The sequence below is a fragment of the Pan paniscus genome, chromosome 1 (assembly GCF_029289425.2).
Source record: "Pan paniscus chromosome 1, NHGRI_mPanPan1-v2.0_pri, whole genome shotgun sequence".
NCBI lineage: Eukaryota > Metazoa > Chordata > Mammalia > Primates > Hominidae > Pan > Pan paniscus.
Window position 1 is genome coordinate 199,454,973 of NC_073249.2, and position 23,666 is coordinate 199,478,638.

The window sequence follows — 23,666 nt, forward strand, 5'->3', positions numbered from 1 at the left end:
ATGTCCCCAAAGGCACACACTGATAGTCACTCACCTTTGCGTAGAAAAGCTCTTCTGACTCCAAAATGACCAGACCCCCTCCGACCACTTCCCAAATGTGGCCCTAAAAATGAACCCCAAAATAAATCAGGGTCCAGCTGGGTGCGGTGGCTCACGCCTGTAATCCCAGCACTTTGGGAGGCTGAGGCGGATGGATCACCTGAGGTCGGGAGTTCGAGACCAGCCTGGCCAGCATGGTGAAACCCCAGTCTCTACTAAAAATACAAAAATTAGCCAGGCGTGGTGGCAGGTGCCTGTAATCTCAGCTACTTGGGAAGCTGAGGCAGGAGAATCGCTTGAACCCGGGAGGTGGAGGTTGCAGCGAGCCAAGATCGTGCCATTGCACTCCAGCCTGGGCAACAGAGCAAGACTCCGTCTCAAAAAAAAAAAAAAAAAAAAAAATCAGGGTCCAGAATGTCCTAAGCTCCAGGCTTGGGAAGGAGGGAAATCACTCACTACACAGCACAGATTCTGGAAACAGATGTTCCTGGCTCTACCATTTTTTAGCTGTATGGCCTTGGGCCAGCTGCTGTCCCTCACTCAGCCTCAGCTCCCTCGTTTGTAAAATGGAGAAGACACTACCGGTGCCATGGGATGCTTATTAGGCATAAGCGAGGTAGCATGTGTGCCAGACACACAGTAGGCACCCATGATTAGAAGGACCTATTATTGGCTAGGCGCGGTGGCTCACACCTGTAATCCCAGCACTTTGGGAGGCCGAGACGGGTGGATCACGAGGTCAGGAGATCGAGACCATCCTGGCTTACACAGTGAAACCCCGTCTCTACTAAAAATACAAAAAAAATTAGCCGGGTGTGATGGTGGGCACCTGTAGTCCCAGCTACTCGGGAGGCTGAGGCAGGAGAATGGCGTGAACCCGGGAGGTGGAGCTTGCAGTGAGCCGAGATCGCGCCACTGCACTCCAGCCTGGGGGACAGAGCGAGACTCTGTCTCAAAAAAAAAAAAAAAAAAAAAGTAGGACCTATTATTATTAAGGAAACTGACATGCTTTGAGCATATTCATCATGTCTAAGCCCCACAGTGGCCGGTGTGGGCAGGATGTGAGCATCCTTGACCCAGGAAGAGCCAAGCACCTAGGTTCCTGTCACCAGGAGGAGGTAAGGTCCTTGACAGTCAGTGCCCAGGTCTGAGCAGAGGGGCACTGACATCTGAGAAGGAGTCACCTGCCAGCCACCCTCCACCCTCTGTCCAGCTCCCCAGATCCCCCAACAGGCCCCCCAGGCCTGGCTTGACCCTCTCATTCCAGGCCATCCCCCATCAGGCCCCACTCCATACCCTCCACACACACATAGGGAAACATATTTATGACAAAATCATTTTTTATTGAGTTGGGTTGGAGACGGGAACAGGGAATGCACTGGGGGCCATACCCCGGTTGGCAGAGGGGTGGGGTGTTGGCTCGTGCCCCCCCTCCTTTAGGGCACCGCAGGGTGAGGCTTGGCCCCCAGGCCATGGCTGTGGCCCTGGACGCCAGGCTGGAGTGGAGCTGGGGTTGCATTCTGGTCCCAGCTGCCTGGCCGGGCTGCAGTTTTCCCCAAATGGCCACCAGAGGGCAGTCGGACCCCAGCGCAGAGGAATTTTTGGTTGCTCAGGTGATGGCTTCTTAAAAAAATAAAAAACCAGAGGCTGGTGTGTTCCCCTTCCAAACCCGAGGAGGGCAGGCCTGGGGAGAAGGCTCTGGTTTCTATGCTCTCTTCGATAAAAAATAATCCAAAATAATAACAAAATACGTGGTTTATCTTTCTCCCTTTCCCCCCTCCAGGAACTGAGGTCAGAAATGGGGGTGAAGGGACAAGGGATACCCTGGTATGGCCTGGATATCAAGGTGTGGGTCTCTTTTTTGCCCCTTACCAGCCATAAGTAAATTTATAAATAAATAAATAAATCATAAATAGACACTCTCTTTGTATATATGCATATATAATCTTTCTCTCTCCTATTTAGGCAACTATGTGACTAATCTCTCTGACTCTTTAGCTCAGAAATTCAAACGTAAAGTGACATGGTCAAGGTCAAGTTTGGGGGAAGAGGGACATCTGGGACTTGGAATGGCACTGTAAAACTCCCAGCATTCTGGAATTGCAACCCAGCTGGGCTGTGAGACATATCTGAGTAGAACACTGACCACCTGAACATTCTGGAACCGTGGAGCCAGCTGGGCCCCCATAGGGATCTGAACAGAACCTTGAAACACCCAATGTCCTAGAACTCCAGAACCAGCTGGGTCTGGGGGGTGTGGAGCTGGGGGTTTGGAAAGAAGCCCTGGAGAGCCTAACATTCTGGAATTCTGTAGTAATCAGGGTTGAAGGGTCATGAAGACTCAGCTAGACATCACTGGGGGAGCGGGATCGGAAGGGGATCTTGGAAGAGGAACAGCAGCAGCAGACAGCCCACAGCACTTTCTGCACATCCTGGTTGCGGAAGGCGTAGATGATAGGGTTGATCATGGAGTTGTAGGTGGCAGGGAGCAAGGTAAGATAGGTGTAGAGAGGTGGAGAGTGGGCATCACCCAGCAGGCAGTAGACAGTGAAGGGCAACCAGCAGGCAGCAAAGGCTCCAAGCACCACGGCCAGTGTGGCAATGCCCTTGCGGGTGGCCACATAGTGGGAGGCAGGCAGCAGGTGCCGCTGAAGGGCAATCTGCTGGGCATGGCGGCAGACGATGCGGCAGATTTGGGCGTAGAGCTGCAGCATGATGCCAAACACCATGAAGAAGGCAATGGCCAGGACTACCAGATGGTTCTTGGAGAGTGGATAAACCACGCCACATGTGGTCAGGCCATCCAGGCAGTTCCAGGCCAGCACAGGCAGCAGCCCCAGGCCCAGGGCACCTCCCCACACTAAGGCCAGCATCACATAGGTCCGTGTCACTGTTGTCTCTGAATAGTAGGTGAGGGCATTGTACAGAGAAAGGTAGCGGTCGACAGTGATGGCCAGTAGACTGCCGATGCTGGCGGTAAAGGCCATTGCCAGCACGCCAACCAGCACCAGGCTCATCTCCGCTGAGCCGATGCAGAAGACAGCAGCAAAGTGCAGGACCAGGCCCAGGCCTGCCAGCAGGTCTGCCACGGCCAGGCTGCCCACCAGCAGGAACATGGGGGCACGGAAGGCAGGAGTGCCCACGATGATGGCCACCACTAGCGCATTCTCGCAGGACACCAGGGTGCCTGAGATGCAGAGCACCACATCCCAGGCCTTAGGCGAGGGCAGTGGTGCGGCTGGACCTGTGGGCCCCTCTGCTGGGCCCACGCTGCTTACATTCACGTTGCCTGAGCCAGCTGAGAGCCAGGCCAGAGGGCTGCCTGCACCCCACATCATGGTACCTGCAGGAGAAAGGCCTTGTGAGAAGCTGACCAAGCTGGGTGATGGGAGTTGGGGTCTGGAGGGGGTGAGGTGCCTCTCAGGATACGTGGTGGGAGTCTCTCCTCAGGATACCTGATAGGGTCCCAATGCCTTATCCCCACATTCATGCCCTGGGGCTCTTCCCAGGATACCGCTGTCCCCTCCAATGCCCCCAGGCCTCTAAACAGGGGTCTCTTCCTGGGGATCCCTGTCCTAGGTCCTGCAGGTCTCTTTTTCCCACGTGTGTGACCAGAGGAGAGACAGAAGAAGGGGTACTATAAGTGGAAGAGGGCCATAGGATCCAGGGGATGCCCCCGAAGGCTCAAGATTGGGGTAGGGAAACATCTACCCCATCAGGGAGACTGAGCAGCTCCGCTCCCTCCCATCAGAGATGATGATGCTAGCTCGTGCCTGAGGCTCCCAGACCCCTCACGATTTTCAGTACTGCCAGCCTTAGACTCCGCCCCCAGGGAATGCGCGTGAAGCTCCCGCCAGCCATCACCCCGCACTCCCGCGGTAACACCTGGGAACTCAGCTCCCCACCTCCCACCCTCCCAGACTTCTGTTCCTGGCTGGACCCTTCTTTCCGTCTGAATCTCTAGGTCTCTGGGCAGACCCCCCTGCTGGAAGACTGGATCCCTGAGTCAGATGCCTCCTTCTGCCCGGACACCTGGATTTTGGGACTGACTCTGCCTCCTGCCTGGATACCTGGATTCCTAAATTGGACACCTCCTGCTGTTCGGACCCCTAGGTCCCTGCCCCAGACGCCTCCTGCCGGCTTAACCTCAGATGACCATCAGTCCCTCCAGGGCCTCGGGTCCCTGCAGGAATGCTTACCCTTCGCCGGGTCATCCAACTCAACCCCAGCACTCGAGCACTTGGGCCCAAGCCTGCTAACCCAGAATCGCCTAAACCCAGAATTCCCACCTCGAACTCGAACCCCGGCCGGCCACTAGGAGCCTTCCGCCGGCCCAGTGCCCCAGCATCCTGCGTGCCCTTCAGGACCCCTGGTGCCCGCGGCGGGGCCCGCTACTCACCGCTCAGGACCAGGCGCGGCCGGGCCGCGGGGAGGCTCCGCTCGGGTCCTGGCGGCGCAGGGCGTGCGTGGACCCCGAGAAGCCCCCGCGGCCGCGGGAGAAGCGGCGTGAGTCACCCCGCCCCGCCCCCGGCCACCGGTTCGGTGACGTCAGCGGTCCGATCAGCCAATGGGCGCGGCGCGCTGGGGCGCAGCGCGCGTTGCGCGGCATAGTAATAAGGCCTCGCACCGCCCGCTCCCCCATTCATAAAAAGCGACCGTGGCTGCGGCCCCGCCCCCTCCCGAGTCGGCCCGCGCTGTCCTTGACGCGGCGCCCTCTGCGGGCCGGGGGTTTCAGAGGCGCCGGTGAGAGAGCCTTGAAGTCTCAGAGAGGCTGCAGGGAACGTGGTGGAAGAGTGGAAAGGGGGCCCGGCTAGGCTGTGGGGTGATGGGACCCTTGGGTGGCAGAGAGGCTGACGAGATCCAGGTGACGAAGGAAGAGCTTGTGATGGGGCTGGTTGGGCTTCCCTGGTGAGAATGACAGGGTTTCCAAGATGATGGGGCCCTGAGGTGACGATGACAGGGAGCACGAGGGAGCGGGGAGGTGGGTGGCAGTGACGACATTAGCATGGTGACAGAATCTTGGGGTGGGGGGTGATGGCCATGGGACGCTAACGGTAGAGGGGAAGCCCTCAGGGCAACCATGGCAGTGTCAGGGTGACTATGCAGCAGGGCGGAGTTCAGGGACCCCGGGATGGCAGAGGCAGTGGCCTGGGAACATGGAGTGTCCAGGTGACTTCAGGTCACCATTACCCTGTCAGAATGGCTGGGGTACTGAAGCGACAATGCTAAGCCATGAGGACTGTGGGGCCCTGGAACGAAGATAGCAGGTGGCTGTGGTGAGTGGGCTCCAGGGTGAGGGGCACAGGGTAGAGGGTCTGGACAGACAGTGACCAGGCAGGTAAGTTGCTGCCAGGGCAGGTCCCGTGATGCCGGGGCTGGGATAAGAGCTGGGTGACGTCACTCATGTCAGCCCAATAGCGCCCTCACAGCACCGGAGGGGTGGGCCTGGCAAGATTTCAAAACCTGAATTATTTATTCCAGGATCTAGAAAGCCAGCGTGGAGGGGGTGAGGGGTGCACTTCCCTGAAGCAGGAGGAGATGGGGAGCCGGGAAGAACTTGGAAGCAGAAAGCCTGGCAGCTCAGTCCTCAGGGCAGGCCCCTCTCAGCCTCCTATTTTAGGCATCCTGATGGGTGGAGCAAGGAGAAAGAGCTCCCTCTTCCCCAACGCCATCTGCCCTTAGTCCAGGGGAACCACTCTGGGCAGACTTCTCCAGATGTGACAGATGTGGCCAGTCCTGCGGCAGGGGGACTGGCTGCTCCTTCTCCCTGTGTCTCTTGCCTTGATGCTCCCTGGAATCATGCAGGCCTGTGGGAGGGGAAGATGAGGTTAAGAGGCCTGAGGATCCCAGGCCCCACTGGACACCCCCATCACAGCACCATCACTGCAGCCCCCATGGTCAGCCTCCACCAGGCAGGTTTTGGGTTTGAGTGTGAGGCAGCAGAAGGTCAAGTGGCAGGGAACATGGGAAGAGGAGGGGGTCGGAGCTGGAGAAGAGGATTCATTTCAGGTTGGATGTGGTGAGTTTAGGGGGCTTAGGGGGCGGAAGTGTCCAATCTCAGTTTCTCCATTTCCTAGCTGGGTGACTTCGGAGAGTTTCTTCAGCTCTCTGTGCCTATTTCCTCATCTAAAACACAGGGATAATATTAGTACCGGCCTCATGGGGTTGTTGAGTGGGTTCTACTTGCCATTGGCCATCAATGTTACAGCTGGCTAATGAGGGACACCTGGGAGGTGTAGGCATGCAGGTGGCAACTGATGTTTTAGGGGTAAATAATGTCACCCAGGGGCGGGAGCAGAGAGTGAGGAGTGGCTTCAGGGGCTCCTCCTCCTGGGCTCTTGCACCTGACCCCTCTGACAACAACCCTTCTCTTCATCCAGGTCTCTGCTCCCGAATTACTTCTGAAACAGGCTGCTCTGAACTCTCAGATTGCCACTGGCCTCCCCATCACTCTCCCTCCCCTTCTCTTGATTTATTCATTTTTGGAGGATGAAGCACTCTTGAAATTATAAATGAATTCATGTTTGTTTGTTTTACTACATGTCAGCCCCACTAGAATCTAAGCTCCAAGAGGATACTGACTATGTCCCATTTCTGCTAGAGAACAGTGCCTGATATGTAATAGGTGTTGAAGAAATAATCATGGACTGGATGATTGACCTAAAAGGGAACAACCAGAGGAAAAAAGGAAAACAGAGAGAATAGTAATATGCCTGGTGCCCAGGAAGGTGGGGGTGTCAGAGAGAGGATCCAAGGGCATCAGGGCCCCAAGACTCAGGGTCAGGGATCCACTTACTCCCCCATCAGAGCTGGGTCCCTACAGAGTTCTGGTCTCTGCGATGGGTGAAGGCTGCTGGGAGGTTGGCATCAAAGGGGGGTATCAGGGACTATCTTCTACTACTCTGAATGGCAATTATATATTTTTTAAGTTTTCATAGTTTATTAATCCTCTGGTGAAAAATCTGCACCATTGCTGCAGATAAAGCCATTCCTGTTTGCCAGCACCAGCACCACACTCTTGTGACTCCCTGGCTGTCGTCATTCTGTTCTTGAGTTCCTTTAGCTGTTTTCTTGAGGTCTTTTTCTTTTATGTCTTGCAAGTCTGTGTTTGGATTAATTTTTCTTTGCATAATCCAAGGAATCATAAATCATAACCAAGCCAGTTGTCTTAACACCACCAAAATGGGTTCTGTCTTTTTTTTTCGTTTGTTCGTTTTTTGAGACAGGATCTCAGTCTGTCGCCCAGGCTGGAGTGTAGTGGTGCAATCACTGCTCACTGTAGCCTCAACCTCTTGGACTCAAGCAATCCTCCCATCTCAGCCTCCACAGTAACTGGGATTACAAGCACATGTCACCACGCCTGGCTAAGGCGTGTAATTTTTGTAGAGACAGGGTTTCACCACGTTGCCCAGGCTGGTCTTGAACTCGTAGGCTCAAGTGATCTGCCCACCTTGGCCTCCCAAAGTGCTGGGATTACAGGCATGAGCCACTGTGCCCAGCCCAAAATGGGTTCTAAATACAAAGATGAAATCCAGAGTGGTCTTCTACTTTTTGACTAGTTTTCTGTCTTAGGTATTGTTGTCTTCCCAGGGTGAAGGACACGGAAGACCATCATTTCCACTGAAGTATTGGTCATGAACTTCCTGATCCTGATAGTTATCCTGTTGTTTGCAAGGGAAGTTGATCCTAAGGCAGCCAGAGAGGAAAAGAGAGTGCAGTGACATTTCTTTTCTTTCCTTTTTTTTTTTTTTCCGAGACAGTTTTATTCTTGTTGCCCAGGCTGGAGTGCAGTGGTGCAGTCTCGGCTCACTGCAACCTCTGCCTTCTGGGTTCAAGCGATTCTCCTGCCTCAGCCTCCCAAGTAGCTGGGATTACAGGTGCCCGCCACCATGCCCAGCTTTTTTTTTTTTTTTTTTTTGTATTGTTAGTAGAGACAGGGTTTCACCATATTGGTCAGGATGGTCTTGAACTCCTGACCTCAGGTGATCCACCCTGCTCAGCCTCCCAAAGTGCTGGGATTACAGGTATGAACCACCGCACCCAGCATGCAGTGACATTTCTAACCCCGAGAAACCCAGGAGAGCCAAGAGACTAAAGGGGGGCTATGGGTTTTCACGTGAACCTCATGTGCTCTCCCTCACGCACCAAAAGTGCTCATACCAATCAGGTCTCCATTCCCTGCATACTTGCTCTCTAAAGGAAGAGATAGTTCCTTCTCTCCTATTCTCCTCATGCCCTCTGTCCCTACCTCCTTGACACCTCCTCCAACCCTTCCCACCAACCAGGTGCCCAGCCAGAGCCCAAGGCTTACAACAACCTGCAAAAGTGAGGGACCATGTCTCCATTTCTTGGGTGAAGCCCAGGAAAGCCAAGGGACTTGCCCCAAATCACATAGTAAATGGCAGAGCTGGGATCTGAAGCCAGGTCCATCTGTCACCAAGTCCAGTGTGCCTTCCATTCTGACCTAGATGTCACCTTCTTCCCAGAAGGGGCTGAGGCTAAAGTTTGACTAGGGCTGACAATATCTGCAGTTCTCCAGGTGACCACCAGATGGCTGTGAGGACTCACTTCCAGGTGAGACTTTTTTCCTTGCCTCTTCTGTCTTCACCAGTTGGAGAAATCCCTTGGGGAGGGAGGAATTGGCGGGGAGGGGGTGTTCGTGCGTGTGTGCGTGTGTGTGTGTGTGTGTGTGTGTGTCAGTCATAGATAATCTCCACACCTGAGTCCCTTGTCTAAGACCCAAGGGTCTAGGCATCATCAGTGCCCATATTCTTAGCATAGACCCATTCATTCAGCCATTATTTACTGGCAGTTCCCCTGGGCTTAGGGTTTGTTCAGTGGGTGCTAGGGACAGAAAGATGATCTGGCCAAATTCCTGCCTTTTCAACAGTCAATAGACACATTTATTGAGCATCTACTATTTCCCGGGCACGGAGAATACAGCAGTGAACAAAAATCCCTGCCATCTTCAATGAGCTTCAGTTTTATTAATTAATTTAGTTAGTTATTTTGAGACATAGTCTTGCTCTGTTGCCCAGGCTGGAGTGCAGTGGTGCAATCTCAGCTCACTGCAACCTCCGCCTCCCGGGTTCAAGCGATTCTCCTGCCTCAGCCTCCCGAGTAGCTGGGACTACAGGTGCATGCCACCACGCCTGGCTAATTTTTGTATTTTTTAGTAAAGACAGGGTTTCACCATGTTGGTCAGGCTGGTCTCGAACTCCTGGCCTCAGGTGATCTGCCCACCTCGGCCTCCCAAAGTGCTGGGATTACAGGCATGAGCCACTGTGCCAGGCCAAGCTTCAGTTTTAATCCGGAGGGATGGACAATCTACAAATAGATCCTTAAAATCTATTCAAGTAGGGAGCTCTTGGGGGCCTCACAGACCAGTGGGACAAACATGTACACAGATGGTCACAACATGGCATAGTAAGTAAGGTTACTTAATAAACATCTGGCTGGGCATGGTGGCTCACGCCCATAATTCCTGCACTTTGGGAGGCCGAGGTGGGTGGATCACCTGAGGTCAGGCGTTCGAGACCAGCCTGGCGAACGTGATGAAACCCTGTCTCTACCACAAATGCAAAAAAGTAGCCAGGCATAGTGGCAGGCACCTGTAATCCCAGCTACTCAGGAGGCTGAGGCAGGAGAATCACTTGAATCTGGGAGGCGGAGGTTGCAGTGAGCCGAGATCACCACTGCACTCCAGTCTGGGCAGCAAGAGCGAAACTCTGTCTCAACAAACAAACAAAAACCCCAACATCTATTCAGCCCTTACTGTGTGCAAGGAGTTCACTAAGGAGGGAAGATCAACATGGTTCCTGCCTTCATGAAGCTTACAGCCTAGGAAACAAATGAGTAATTGATTATACATTAGCTACCTGCTCTGAAGAAAAGAGCAGCTGTTGGGATGTAGGATCACCAGGTGGCCTCTTTTAGGGAGGGAGGTCATGGAACAAGTCACGTGAAGAGAGAACAGGAGTCTTAAGGAGAGGACACGACAAGTGTAAAGTCCCCAAGAAGAGAAAGCATTGAAGGGTGTGAGGACCAGAGAGAGGAGGCTAGTGTGTCTGCAGCTAAATCAGCAAAGGGGAGAGGGAGGAGAGGCGAGGTGGGCAGAGGCAAGATCATGTGAGACAGAAAGGAGCTCTTGGGGGCTTACAGACCAGTGGGACAGACAAACATGTACACAGATTGTCACAACATGGTACAGTAAGGTTACTTAATAAACATCTGGCTGGGCACAATGGCTCATGCCTGTAATTCCTGCACTTTGGGAGGCCAAGACGGGTGGATCACCTGAGGTCAGGAGTTCGAGACCAGCCTGGTCAATATGATGAAACCCCGTCTCTGTTAAAAATACAAAAAATTAGCCAGGTGTGGCAGCGGGCGCCTGAAATCCCAGATCAGTGAGACAGACGCCATTGGTGGGAGGGAAGTGTTATGATCTGAACTGACACGTTATCAAAGGGTCACTCTGACTGCTGAGTGCAGAACAGACTGCAATGGGGAGCAGGAGCCCCACTAGAAGGCCACTGCAGTCATTCAGGCAAGAGATGGGGAGGGCTCTGAAGTGGAAAAAGCGGATGGATTTAGATCTCTAGCTAAGTGCTGCAGCAGCTCAGCCTCATCTGTGACAGTCACAGAAGGCTTCCTGCAGGAGGTGGTCTTGTAGTGGTGTCTTGAAGAATTAGTTTGCCAGGCAAATGAAGTCCAAGGTTGAGGAGGACCCTCTAGGAGAGAGAACAGCTAGGATAGAGGAAGAGAGGTATAGGCGGAAGGCTCTGTTCTATCTTCTTAGAGGGTAGGAAGGTGATGGGAAGCACCAAGGCCAGGATAGAGAGACTTCTAGAGCCAGAAATCAAAGGGTTGTGGAGGTCAAGCCATTGTTGAAAAGTTGTTAAGTGGGGCCAGGCATGGTGGCTCACACCTGTAATCCCAGCACTTTGGGAGGTCAAGGTGGGTGAATCATTTGAGGTCAAAAGTTCGAAACTGGCCGGGCACGGTGGCTCACGCCCGTAATCCCAGCACTTTGGGAGGCCGAGGCAGGCAGATCACCTGAGGTCAGGAGTTCGAGACCAGCCTGACCAACATGGTGAAACCCTGTCTCTACTGAAAATACAAAACTAGCTGGGCGTGGTGGCACATGCCTGTAATCCCAGCTAGTTGGGAGGCTGAGGCAGGAGAATTGCTTCAACACGGGAGGCAGAGGTTGCGGTGAGCTGAGATTGCACCATTGCATTTCAGCCTGGGCAACAAGAGCGAAACTCCCTTTCAAAAAAGAAAAGTTCGAGACCAGCCTGACCAACATGGTGAAACCCTGTCTCAACTTTAAAAATACAGAAAATTGGCCGGGCACGGTGGCTCATGCCTGTAATCCCAGCACTTTGGAAGGCCGAGGCGGGCGGATCACAAGGTCAGGAGATCGAGACCATCCTGGCTAACATGGTGAAACCCTGTCTCTACTAAAAATACAAAAAATTAGCCAGGCATGGTGGTGGGTGCCTATAATCTCAGAATCTCAGCTACTTGGGAGGCTGAGGCACAAGAATCCCTTGAACCTGGGAGGTGGAGGTTGCAGTGAGCTGAGACTGTGCCACTGCACTCCAGCCTGGGCAGCAGAGTAAGACTCAGGCTCAAAAAAAAAGTTGCTAACTGGAAGAGATATGGTCAAATATATGATTGGTGAGGGCCAGCATAGGAGGGGCCTGGAAGCTGCTGAGATGCAGTGAGGCGTACAGAGGGAATACAAGGGGACAGAACCTGAAGGACTTTTTAAAATTAATTAATTAATTTTATTTTTTATTATTTTTATTTTATTTTTTTATGAGACTTTAAGTTCTAGGGTACATGTACACAACCTGCAGGTTTGATACATAGGTATACATGTGCCATGTTGGTTTGCTGCACCCATCAACTCATCATTTACATTAGGTATTTCTCCTAAAGCTATCCCTCCCCAAGCCCCCCACCCCCCAGCAGGCCCTGGTGTGTGCTGTTCCCCCTCTGTGTCCAAGTGATCTCATTGTTCAATTCCCACTTATGAGTGAGAACATGCAGTGTTTGGTTTTCTGTCCTTGTGATAGTTTGCTGAGAATGATGATTTCCAGCTTCATCCGTGTCCCTGCAAAGGACATGAACTCATCCTTTTTTATGGCTGCATAGTATTCCGTGGTGTATATGTGCCACATTTTCTTTTTTTATATATATAATATATATATTTTATTATACTCTAAGTTCTAGAGTATATGTGCACAATGTGCAGGTTTGTTACATATGTATACATGGGCCGTGTTGGTGTGCTGCACCCATTAACTCATCATTTACATTAGGTATATCTCCTAATGCTATCCCTTCTCCCTCCCCCAGAACCCGAAGGGTCTCTTTTCCCCTGAGTGGGCAGTTTTGGGGGCCTCAGGGACACTCAGGTGGAGGTGCCGTGGACCCATGGGAGGCAAAGCAGAGGGAGCATGGCCTCCAGCATCATTCAATCCTAGCTTTACATCCTGGCCTGCTGCATTGAAACCCTGTGCCCCTGAGCAGCCTGCAAATGGGAAATGACAAAACTCATGCCTAGAGGGTAGCTGTGGACATTAGATGGGAAGTTGCATGTAAAAGCTCTCAAAATGTACATTCGGCTAGTAAGGGGTCAATAATTGCTAGCTATATATTGTCAGTTACAGGTGTGGCAGTTGTGAAGTCAGAACTGGCCTGGAGATGATTAAGAGATCTGTTGGCTCAAAAAAAAATTTTTAATGGGTGCATAGTGGGTGTATATATTTATTGGGATACGTGACCTGTTGGCATTCATTCATTCATTCATTTAAAACAGGGTTTCACTCTGTTGCGCAGGCTGGAGTGCAATGCCATGATCACAGCTCACTACAGCCTCAAATCCCTGGGCTCAGGCGATCCTCCTGCCTCAGCTGTTGGGTTTCAAATGGGGACTGATGGCAGTGGAATGTCCAGGATGACCCCAGGAGAGTGTGGAACAGGGCTTGGGACTAACCTGGGCCACCATCGATTAAGAGAGGGTTAGGAGAAGCAGATGGGGGAAGGAGGGGAGAGGAGGGGAGGAGGAAGAGGAAGGAGAGGAAGTGCCCCCTAAGGAGCCTGAGGAGAACCAAAAGAGGCTGGTGCCAGGGCAGGAGTGGTAGCCGTGGGGAAGGCTGCGGAGAGGCCCAGTTGGCCTAGTAATGGCGTCACCCCTGACCTGGCCAGAGGGTGTGGTAGGCCGGAGGCAGACACAGCGGATGAGGGGCAGAAGGGAGGCGGGTGGAGGGGTGCAGTGAATGGAGAGGGAGCACCGAAGCTGAGCTTGGGCAGCCAGAGGGCAGGGGCCAGCTAGGGCCCGGCCCAGCGGTCATGGGGCCTGGGTGGAGGGTGTACAAAGCGGGGCCTGCACCGAGCCCTGAAGGCAGGGAAGTGACCTCGTCTCGAATCCAGATTTTTGCCACTGCCTCTCTCCGTGACCTCGAACGAGTCACTCATCTTGTCTGAGCCTCAGTTTCCTCACCTGTGAAGTAAGGATCAAAGCAGTCGGTACTTACCAGAATTTTCAAGAAGCTGCCCTTGGAGGCACATAGTAACCACGCCAGCCACCAGTCCTGGACCCCACCTGCTTTAGTCCAAGCCCCGCCCCAGACCCCCGAACTCACCTGGCCGCGCACACTAGCCACGCCCCTAACTGGCCCCGCCTTCACCTGGCTCCGCCCCGACCGACGAGCCCCGCCCCACCTGCCGCTCCCACTGGCCACGCCCCCACCTGGCCACGCCCCGGTTGCCCGGGTCTCGCTCCGCACACGCTCAGCCGAGCCCAGTCTGGGAGGGACGCGCCCGGCAGCTGTCCACCGCTCCCGGCCACCGCCCCCGGCCACCGCCCCCTGCGAGCCCATGGAGGCTCCGGGACCCCGCGCCTTGCGGACTGCGCTCTGTGGCGGCTGTTGCTGCCTCCTCCTATGTGCCCAGCTGGCTGTGGCTGGTAACTCGCGGCAGGGTCTGGCTAGGGGCTCGACGGGGACGGATGGAGCTTGCACCTCAGCCAGCCGTCTCCCCAGGAGCAGCCTGGGCTTGAGGGGAGGGGGCTTTCCGGCCAAGTGCAGGCCTCCAGGGGTGGGAGAGGGGGCTCCAGCTCTGTGTGGAGCCCTGTGTGTAAATATAGGCCCCAGGTGTGGGGGCCTAGGGAGCTTCAGGTGGTCTGGGGGAGGTGGCTCCAACTGAATCTGGGAACCCCAGGTGTATGCAAAGGGAGGGGCTCTGGGTGAATGTGGGGAGGCTCTAGGTGTGTGTAGACCTCTGCTGTGGAAGCTCCAGGTGTGCGCTGGGGCTTGGGGATCCAGGGGTGAGTGTGAGAGCCCAGATGTGTGCAGAGGGGCGAGGGCCACTGGAGTGTTGGGTGGGAGGGTGGGCGGGTGCCACAGCTTGGCTTCGAGGAATTCTCCCTTCCCACTCCACCGCACTACCAGGTAAAGGAGCTCGAGGCTTTGGGAGGGGAGCCCTGATCCGCCTGAATATCTGGCCGGCGGTCCAAGGGGCCTGCAAACAGCTGGAGGTCTGTGAGCACTGCGTGGAGGGAGACAGAGCGCGCAATCTCTCCAGCTGCGTGTGGGAGCAGTGCCGGCCAGAGGAGCCAGGTATGGAGCTGAGCCCTCCCCAGATTGAGTGCCCCCAGCTCTGAACCCCAAGGCCCTGGCCCCTCTCCCCAAACCTCCCCCCTGCACCTTCTCTCACCAGGACACTGTGTGGCCCAATCTGAGGTGGTCAAGGAAGGTTGCTCCATCTACAACCGCTCAGAGGCATGTCCAGGTAAGGGGGTTCTTGCACCTAAGCCAAGTTGCATGGGTCTCCCCAGCCATAGCCTGCCCCCCAGGAGGAAACAGCCTCTCTCAGGCGGTGGATTTTGCTCACCCATACCTGGGCCCGGTATCAGTTCTGCCTTTAGCTCACTGAGAAGTCCCCTCCTCTCTCTGCCTATTTCCTCATCTGAAAATTAGTACAGGTGTGTGGAGGGGATGGGAGTGTTAGCTCTTCTTCTAGTTTAAGGCGTAGCAAGGACTTTGGAAGTTCAGAGGGAATGAGAGGGAGTGCTTCCTGGAGGAGGTGGCATCAGTAATGAGCCTGGAAGGTAGAGATGGAGAGAGAGCACATCTGGTGGAGGGAACTATGTGACTGGGGCTTGCAAGTATGTTGGATGTCTAGAGCAGGGACAGGGCTGCATCTGAATCGGAAGTTTAGCGGTGAGTGGGGGCTGGGGTCTTGATGGGAGTCAGGGGGTGGGAAGGCTGCTTTGCTATGGATCACCTGTCTCCTCAGCTGCTCACCACCACCCCACCTATGAACCGAAGACAGTCACAACAGGTGAGTACTCCCTGGAGACGGGGCAGTGGGAGGAGCAGAGGTGCAGGGGAAGACAGCTCTGGGCTCAGGCACTGACATGCTCTGTGACCTCGGCCCTGCGCCTTCTCCCTCGGAGCCTGTCTCTGCATCTGTGAAATGGGTTGGATGATGCCTTTCTCATAGAGTTGCTCTGCAGGTTTTATGAGAAGCTGTACAGTGCCCACTTCAGTGTCTGACTCACTGAAGGCAATCAAGAAATGACAGTTCCCATCCCTCCTCCCCATTGCCAGTTCTGGGAACTCAAGGTCACCCCTCGGGACTTGTCCTTGGAGGTGAGGGTGTGTGGCTCGAGTTGCTCAGGAGACATCCTCAGTGCCTGCCTACTGCACCTTCCAGGCCCAGAGAGGGTCACAAGGCGGGTTCCTGGTGGAGTAGAGGCAAGAATGCCACCCTTTGCTTCCCACTCCCTCTCAGGGGCTGGAGGTCACCAGACTTGGCAGGGATGGCTGAAGAGGCCCTTGGTTAATTAAAGCCAGAAACCGATCTCAGAAGCTGAATTATTGATGGCTCAGCTCCCTCAGCTGGAGCCCCGGATCAGCCTCATGTGGCTCATTTCTCCCCTCTTCTGCTCCTCATCCCCCAGCTTCCTTCTCTGGGGCTCCCTGAGCGGGAGCTGGGACCATTGTTTGCCCTTCGTATTGTCAGACTCCTTCCACCCCTTACACCTTCTGGGAGGGAGACCCAGTTCAGGCTGGGCCCCTTTCCACTGTCCCAGAATGATCTTCCATCCACCAGCCCTGCCCTGTTCTGGGCACCCAGCCCAGGGCCTGAAATCAAATCCCTGCTAGGAGTGGACAGGTACCGTGGCACAGCTGGGAGCCACCCAGGCATAGCCTGGCAACCATGGCCCTAAAGCCCTACCTTCTAAGGGGCAGAGGAGATGGTCAGGGGACCCTGTGTGAGTCTGGCTATGTCCTGTGAGGTGACTTTGGCCAAGCCTGTCCCTCAGCCATGTTCCCCCCGACACACACTGTCCAGTCCTCGCTTACCCACTTAGCAGGGTGACAGTTGGGGCCTCCACTTCTCCCCCTGCTCCTTCCCTCTCTGAGGGCTCTGACATTGGGTGACACTGAGGTCTTAGGGCTTAGGAGTCCTGAAAAGGGACTGTATCGTCTGCATCTTGGCTCTGAACCCTGAGGTCCAAGGCTGAAAGGAATTGTGAGCAGGGGAGGGTCTGAGTTCTGGCTCTGTCTTCACCCTATTGGGCTAGTGAGGCCCAGGGAGGGTGGGAGCCCAGTCACTGGTCTAAGCCACCAATTGGACCATGTGATCATGAGGCCCAGAGAGAATGTGGGTGGCATAAAAGCCACAGAGCAAGCCAGGAGCAGAGCCAGGGCTGGACAGCACCCCACCCTCCCCTGCCACTGTTCCTCCCACCAGGCGCTTCCCAACTGCCTGCGGGATCTGGACTAAACTGAGCCCAGGGTTTAAGCACCCCATATTGAGGACCGGGGCCTCCAGGTTACTTGTGCGGGTTATGAGGGTAGGACTGGGATCCTGGTTCACAGTGACTGCTATGACCCCTGCCCTGCCTCACCCCTGCAGGGAGCCCCCCAGTCCCTGAGGCCCACAGCCCTGGATTTGACGGGGCCAGCTTTATTGGAGGTGTCGTGCTGGTGTTGAGCCTACAGGCGGTGGCTTTCTTCGTGCTGCACTTCCTCAAGACCAAGGACAGCACCTACCAGACGCTGTGAGTACCTGGCCAGCAGCAAGTACCTGAGTCCCAGCTCACCTCCTGGTTCCTGCCCCACCGTTCCCCTTCAGTACCCAGGGTGCTGTCTTCTCCATGGGCAAGCCCTCAGGACAGTGACAGCATGCTCCATGTGAGCCACACCCCTTTTGTCTCCTCTGTCAGATGTTGGCTGGGACCAGGACTCAGCCTGGGCCAGTCTAGGAGCCCAGCTGAGCCCTCCTGTGTCTTTTCCCTTCATGCTGCCAGCAGGGAAGAGAACCAGTAGGTGCCAGCCCAGGCAAGCCTGTGGCCTGCGTTTCTGTGGCTGTGGGCAGGAGCTGGGCCTTGTGTCTAGTTGGGTTTTGCTCTGAGAAGGGGAGCTGTGCCTGAGGCCCTCTGTGTGCCGTGTGTGCTGTGGGGCGGGTTGCCGCAGCCTGTGTTAAAGTGTTTGCTCTTCCTCTGCTGCCTCCTCTCGAGGCAGGGGGTCCTTGGCTGGCTGAGGCAGGGTCACCTTCCTGAGTGTCCTCTTTGGCCTCTGCAGAATCTGACCCCTTTGGGCCTGGACTCCATCCTGAGGGGAAAGGAGGATGCAGAGGCTGGCCTCTGGGCACCCTTGTGGGTAAGCGGGGGGCGGGGGCGGGAAAAACTCTGGCCGCCAGTTTTTGGCTCCTGCGGGCACCAAGCAGGCTCAGTGTCTGATGCCTGACATCTCCTCCTGTCCTGGGCCTGGAACCTGCAGCTGAGAACATCCCTCAACCGCCTCGTCTCCTCCATCGCCCCTGCTGGGCCCCCCAGCCTGACAGTGGGTTGTATGCCTGCCTCTTTCCACCAACTGGCCTGGGCACTGCCCCCAAATAAAGGAACTCTGCACTGCGCTTCATGTCCTGTGTCTTGGGCTGTGTGTGGATTGGATGGGGTGAGGGTACGGCCATTGTCCTCTTCTTAACGGGAATTCCAGCTAGGACTGTCGCTGTTACCTTTTAAAATATTTTCATCTGGCCAGGCGCAGTGGCTCACGCCTGTAATCCCAGCACTTTGGGAGGCCGAGGCAGGTGAATCACCTGAGGTCAGGAGTTCAAGACCAGCCTGACCAACACGGTGAAACCCCATCTCTACTAAAAATACAAAATTAGCTGGGCGTGGTAGCACATGCCTCTCTAATCCCAGCTACTTGGGAGGCTGAGACAGGAGAATCACTTGAACCCAGGAGGCGAAGTTTGCAGTGACCCAAGATCGTGCCATTGCACTCCAGTTTGGGCAACAAGAGTGAAACTCTGTCTCAAAAAAAAAAAGTGTTCATCTTTGACACCTGCTTAACCCCCACCCCTTGCCCCTTTACAGATGAGGGTACGGAGACTCAGGTAAGTACACATGCTGAAGTCACACAGCTGGACAGGGCAGGGCTGGGGTTTCAATTCAGGCTTTTCTGGGCTGGGCATCATAGTTCATGCCTAAAATCCCAGCACTTTGGGAGGCTGATGTGGGCGGATCACTTGAGTCCAGGAGACCAGCCTGGGCAACATAGTTGAGACCCCATCGATTAAAAAAAAAAAAAAAAGTAAAATTAAAATAAAAAATAAAATGAATTCAGGCTTTTCTGACTCCAGAGTGAGCAGAACAGCATTCCAGAGGCATCTCCAGGCTCTCTCGGCCTCCAAAATTAGGTCTCTGCCCCCGCACCAAGGGGGAAAGGGCCCCAGGGACTCCACGCAGCCATTCCTGGCCTTCCTCTCTCAGGCTCTCCTGGGAAGGCCTGCCTTCTGTCCCCAGGCACCGAAGTCTTCCCTGACGGTAACATCGCCCATGGATGGGCGCTTGCCAGGAGCCAGGCATGTAGCTGTGAGTTTTATAACTTTTTATTTTATTTTATTTTTTCTTTTCTTTTCTTTTTTTTTTTTCTTTTTTCTTTTCTTTTTTTTTTTTTGAGACAGAGTCTCACTGTGTCGCCCAGGCTAGAGTAGAGTGGTGAGATCTTGGCTCACTGCAACATCCACCTCCCCCTGCCAACCACAGTCCACCTCCTCACCCCTCCCTTGCACCTTCACTTCCGCCAAAGCTCCAAGCCTCTGGAAATCAGCCTCCCCTTTGCGCACTCCCCGGTCTCCCTAGAGCCCCTGCTGCTTCCCCTGTATGGGATATGATAACACCCCATCTGCCTTGCCTTCTCTCTTCTCTAGGCTTCTGCATGAGCAGCTCCTCCTGCCTGGGTCACCCTGCCCTTGTTTCTCCCCCAGCATGAGTTTTCTTCTTCACCCTCCTCCTTTATTGGATGCTTTCTTTTTTTGCAAAAGTAGTAAATGCCTGTGAGGGTTTGAAAAAGGACTATACAGAAGAGTGAGAGCTGGGCTGGGTGCGGTGGCTCATCCCAGCACTTTGGGAGGCCGAGGCAGGAGGATTGCTTGAGCTCAGGAGTTGGAGTCAGCCTAGTCAGCCTGGGCAGCATGGCTAAACCCCATCTCTACTAAAAATACAAAAATTAACTGGGTGTGGTGGTGCACGCCTGTAGTCCCAAGTACTCAGGAGGCTGAGGTGGGAGGATCACTTGAGCCCGAGAGGTCCAGGCTGCAGTGAGCCAAGATCATGCCACTGCACTCCAGCCTGGGTGACAGAGTGAGACCCTGTATATATTAAAAAATAAAAAACTGGCCAGGAGGTATAGTGGCTCACATCTGTAATTCCAGCACTTTGGGAGACTGAGGCGGGATGATTGTTTGAAGCCAGGAGTTTGAGACCAGCCTGGGCAGTATAGTGAGAACCCATCTCTACAAAAAATAAAAATTTAGGCGGGGCAAAGTGGCTCACACCTGTAATCCCAGCACTTTGGGAGGCCAAGGCGGGTGGATCACTTGAGGTCAGGAGTTTGAGACCAGCCAGACCAACATAGTGAAACCCTATCTCTACTAAAAATACAAAAATTAGCTGGGCGTGGTGGCACACACCTGTAATCCCAGCTACTTGGGAGACTGAGTCAGGAGAATCACTTGAATCCAGGAGGCGGAAGTTGCAGTGAGCTGAGATCAAGTCACTGCACTCCAGCCTGGGCAACACAGCAAGACTTTGTCTCAAAATAAATAAATAAAATAAAAATTTAGCCCGGTGTGGTGGCTCTGCCTGGCATCCCAGCTACCGGGAGACTGAGGTGGGAGGACTGCTTGAGCCCAGGAGGTCGGGGCTGCAGTGAGCTATGATCACACCGCCACACTCTAGCCTAGGTGAGAGAGTGAGACCCTGTCTCAAAAAAAAAAAAAAAAAAAAAAAAAAGAGAGAACAACTCCTTCCCTGGTCCTACTCTCCAGAAATAACCACAGTTCACAAGGTCTGTGTCAGACCTTTTTCTGTGAATTTACAAAATACATATATACACACCTCTAGCATTTTAAAAATACAAAGTGGGATAATGCTGTGCATACTGTTTTGCATTTTTGCCCCTCTCATTTTAGATCAGATTCACCCTGTGAGTTGTCTGAATGGTCCTAATTCATGTGAATGCCATCAATGACTGGTTGGGTCATTTCCACATTGATGCTTACAAACAGCGCCATGGTAAACAGGCTTGTCTGCAGATCTTGGCATACTCGTGGGACAGTCTGGGGAAGACAGATTCCTAGAACTGGAATTGCGGTCTCAGGATATCCCTCTCGCGGACACATCCTGTCAGGCAAACACTGCCTCCACTTCCCCTGATACCACTTGCACCTCAGCCCTCTCCATAAGCACCGGGGAGGTGCAGAGGAGGCCTTGAGGGAGGGTTTGCTGAATGAGTGAATGAATGAGCCCTGCCTCTCCTCCCTTATCACCTGAGGTCCCTCTCCAGCTCAGGCCTGATCCTTCACATCTGGACCCTGGCTGCTGCGTCCTCCCTGGCTTCCCGGCCTCCAGGCCTTTCTACATGGGCTTCCCGCTCAATTGGCCTACATTAGCAGCTGTTTCCTAAGCCTCACGGGACTCAAGGTTGAGCATGGAGTCACTTTCTTTTTTTTTGAGACGGAGTTTTTGCTCTTTCGCCCAGGCTGGAGTGCAGTGGTGCGATCTCGGCTCATTGCAACCTCTGCCTTCGGGTTTCAAGTGATTCTCTTGCCTCAGCCTCCTGAGTAGCTGGGATTACAGGTGCATGCCACCAAGCCCGGCTAATTTTTGTATTTTTAGTAGAGACGAGGTTTCACCGTGTTAGCCAGGCTGGTCTCGAACCCCTGACCTCAGGTGATCTGCCTGCCTCGGACTCCCAAAGTCCTGGGATTACAGGCATGAGCCACCGCAGCCAGCCAGAATCACTTTCTTTTTTTTTTTTTTTTTTTTTTTTTGAGACGGAGTCTCCCTCTGTCACCCAGGCTGGAGTGCAGTGGCGCGATCTCGGCTCACTGCAAGCTCCGCCTCCCGGGTTCACGCCATTCTCCTGCCTCAGCCTCCCGAGTAGCTGGGACTACAGGCGCCCGCCACTACGTCCAGCTAACTTTTTGTATTTTTAGTAGAGACGGGGTTTCACCTTGGTCTCGATCTCCTGACCTCGTGATCCGCCCGCCTCGGCCTCCCAAAGTGCTGGGATTACAGGCGTGAGCCACCGCGCCCGGCCCAGAATCACTTTCTTAATGGTGCTTTTCCCTGGCGGGGGCATGGGGCTTGGGTAAAACTCTGTTGCTCTCAGCATATAAGTGGCCAAGAGAACAGAAGTCACGTCCCATCACTGGGCCTCAGTTTCTCTTTCCTTATTCATTTAACTCTTTCTTACTGAGCACCCATTTTGTACCAGGCCCATAATGCAATAATAAGGATTAATAGCAAGTCCATGCGAGGATCGGAGGTGACGTCAGTATGACGCTGGAATGCAGTAGATGCCCAGGAAATGGTAGCAGTTGTCACTATTCATAGCATTGACAAGGATCAGGGAAGGATTCCCAGTGGAGATGGCTGTAGAGCTAGACCTTCATGGACAGATGGGGCTTCACAGGTAGAGACGACTGTGAATGTAGAGGTCTGGAGAGATGGCTGGGGAGCCCTGGAAGCCAGGATCAGAAGTTGGACTCTTTCAGTGTGCAGTGGCTCACACCTGTAATCCTAGCACTTTGGGAGGCCGAGGTGGGTGGATCACCTAAGGTCAGGATTTCGAGACCAGCCTGGCCAACACGGTGAAACCCCTTCTATACTAAAAAAAAAAAATACAAAAAATTAGCTGGGCATGGTGGCGTGCACCCATAATCCCAGCTACTTGGGAGGCTGAGGCAGGAGAATCACTTGAACCCGGGAGGCAGAGGTTGCATTGGTTGCATTGAGCTGAGAGCACGCCATTGCATTCCAGCCTGGGCAACAAGAGTGAAACTCCGTCTCAAAAAAACAAAAAAACAAAAAACAAAAAACAAAAAGATGTTGGACTCCATCCTGGTTGGATAGGGCAGGGATAATGCCCTTTCTCTCTGGGGCTGAGGGAGGAAATACTCCCACCCCCTGCTGGCTCCAGTCTGGGTGGGGTGTCCCTGGGGGACAATGGGAGGAAGTCTTGTTTCATGTCCTCCCGCCAGCCTGGCCCCCTTATAATCTGGCATCCTTCCCCTGGTGGGCCCAGCAAGATGGATCTACGGTGGATCCTGCCCTCCCTGTGGCTTCTCCTGCTTGGGGGGCCTGCCTGCCTGAAGACCCAGGAACACCCCAGCTGCCCGGGTGGGCACCTAGGGTGCCCTCCTCACCAACCCACTCCTCATTCCCTCGCTGGGTGTCCCCCCACCAAGGCTCATCAACCTCAAGGACCAGGGTGGGAGTTTCATAATCTGGGCTCTGCATGTAAATATATGCAAATGGATGCAAAGCACACGAAACCTTGCCAGCTCAGGAGACAAGCATCCTGACAGTGGGAATCTGGGAGACAGGAAGAGAACTGAAGAGGGGTCTGGAAGAGACAGTCTACCCTGTGCCCACCCTGCCTGTGTCTCCCTGTAGGACCCAGGGAACTGGAAGCCAGCAAAGTTGTCCTCCTGCCCAGTTGTCCCGGAGCTCCAGGAAGTCCTGGGGAGAAGGGAGCCCCAGGTCCTCAAGGTGAGAGGGGCTGGGGAGCGGGCTGGGATCTTGGGAATGGGGAAGGCAGGAATGTAGCAATTTTTGTCTGTGCTGAGGGGCCACGACAAAGGAGCAAGGAACCTACTCTGTGCCAGCTCCAGGCTGGGCACCCGGCATCCTAAGATCAACTCTGCCAGGTAAGTGGTTTCATCCCCATTATGCTGAGGAGGAAAGGGAGGTTCAGAGAGGATAAGATATTTGCCCGCAATCACAAAGTGAGTGAAGGGTAAAACTGGGATTTGAACCTCTGGCTCCAAGTCTCTTGTTTCTTTTTGGTCCTGGGCATGGGGTGGGACTCAGGAAATCTCTGCCTTTGTGATTTCAGGGCCACCTGGACCACCAGGCAAGATGGGCCCCAAGGGTGAGCCAGGTGAGTAAGTGGGGCTGGAGGCCTCCCCGCTTTCTTTGCCTCTGTCCCTGGACTCTAGGCTGGGATCTCTGCTTGGCTGCTGCGCCTATGATGGCTCTCTCACAGGGGAATGGATGGCTGGGAGGAGTGGGAAGGATTAGGAGAAGG

The 23,666-nt window shown here is 54.2% G+C and overlaps 3 protein-coding genes across 7 annotated transcripts in view; 2 read left to right on the forward strand and 1 right to left on the reverse strand.

Annotated features, from left to right (window-relative positions):
* Positions 1–1,361: 1,361 nt before the first annotated feature.
* GPR3 (G protein-coupled receptor 3) lies at positions 1,362–8,567 on the reverse strand. Its single transcript, XM_003828069.7, has 2 exons — positions 4,439–8,567; positions 1,362–3,382 (listed from the first exon to the last, which is right to left on the reverse strand). Exon 2 carries the CDS (start codon positions 3,375–3,377, stop codon positions 2,385–2,387), a length of 993 nt encoding a protein of 330 aa, XP_003828117.1. The 5' UTR covers positions 3,378–3,382; positions 4,439–8,567; the 3' UTR covers positions 1,362–2,384.
* A 3,902-nt stretch (positions 8,568–12,469) lies between these two features.
* CD164L2 (CD164 molecule like 2) lies at positions 12,470–17,984 on the forward strand. 4 transcript variants are annotated; one of them, XM_014344137.3, is made up of 6 exons: positions 12,470–14,017; positions 14,502–14,669; positions 14,770–14,841; positions 15,349–15,393; positions 16,978–17,122; positions 17,646–17,984. In XM_014344137.3, exons 1-6 carry the CDS (start codon positions 13,930–13,932, stop codon positions 17,650–17,652), a joined length of 525 nt encoding a protein of 174 aa, XP_014199623.2. In that variant the 5' UTR covers positions 12,470–13,929; the 3' UTR covers positions 17,653–17,984. The 4 variants fall into 4 exon arrangements, 3 of the variants coding, with proteins under 3 accessions (XP_014199623.2, XP_034815107.1, XP_034815112.1); XR_004671225.3 differs by lacking the exon at positions 12,470–14,017 and having other exon boundaries at positions 14,043–14,669; positions 17,646–17,723; positions 17,844–17,984; XM_034959216.3 differs by lacking the exon at positions 12,470–14,017 and having other exon boundaries at positions 14,042–14,669; positions 17,375–17,984.
* An 89-nt stretch (positions 17,985–18,073) lies between these two features.
* The window catches only part of FCN3 (ficolin 3), a 38,430-nt gene continuing 32,837 nt past the window's right edge, over positions 18,074–23,666 (forward strand). For both annotated transcript variants that reach the window (XM_003809479.5, XM_063593718.1), the window contains exons 1-3: positions 18,074–22,756; positions 23,033–23,128; positions 23,475–23,519. In XM_003809479.5, coding sequence (XP_003809527.3) covers positions 22,603–22,756; positions 23,033–23,128; positions 23,475–23,519 — 295 coding nt within the window. In that variant the 5' untranslated portion in view covers positions 18,074–22,602. The remainder of the gene's footprint in view (positions 22,757–23,032; positions 23,129–23,474; positions 23,520–23,666) is intronic.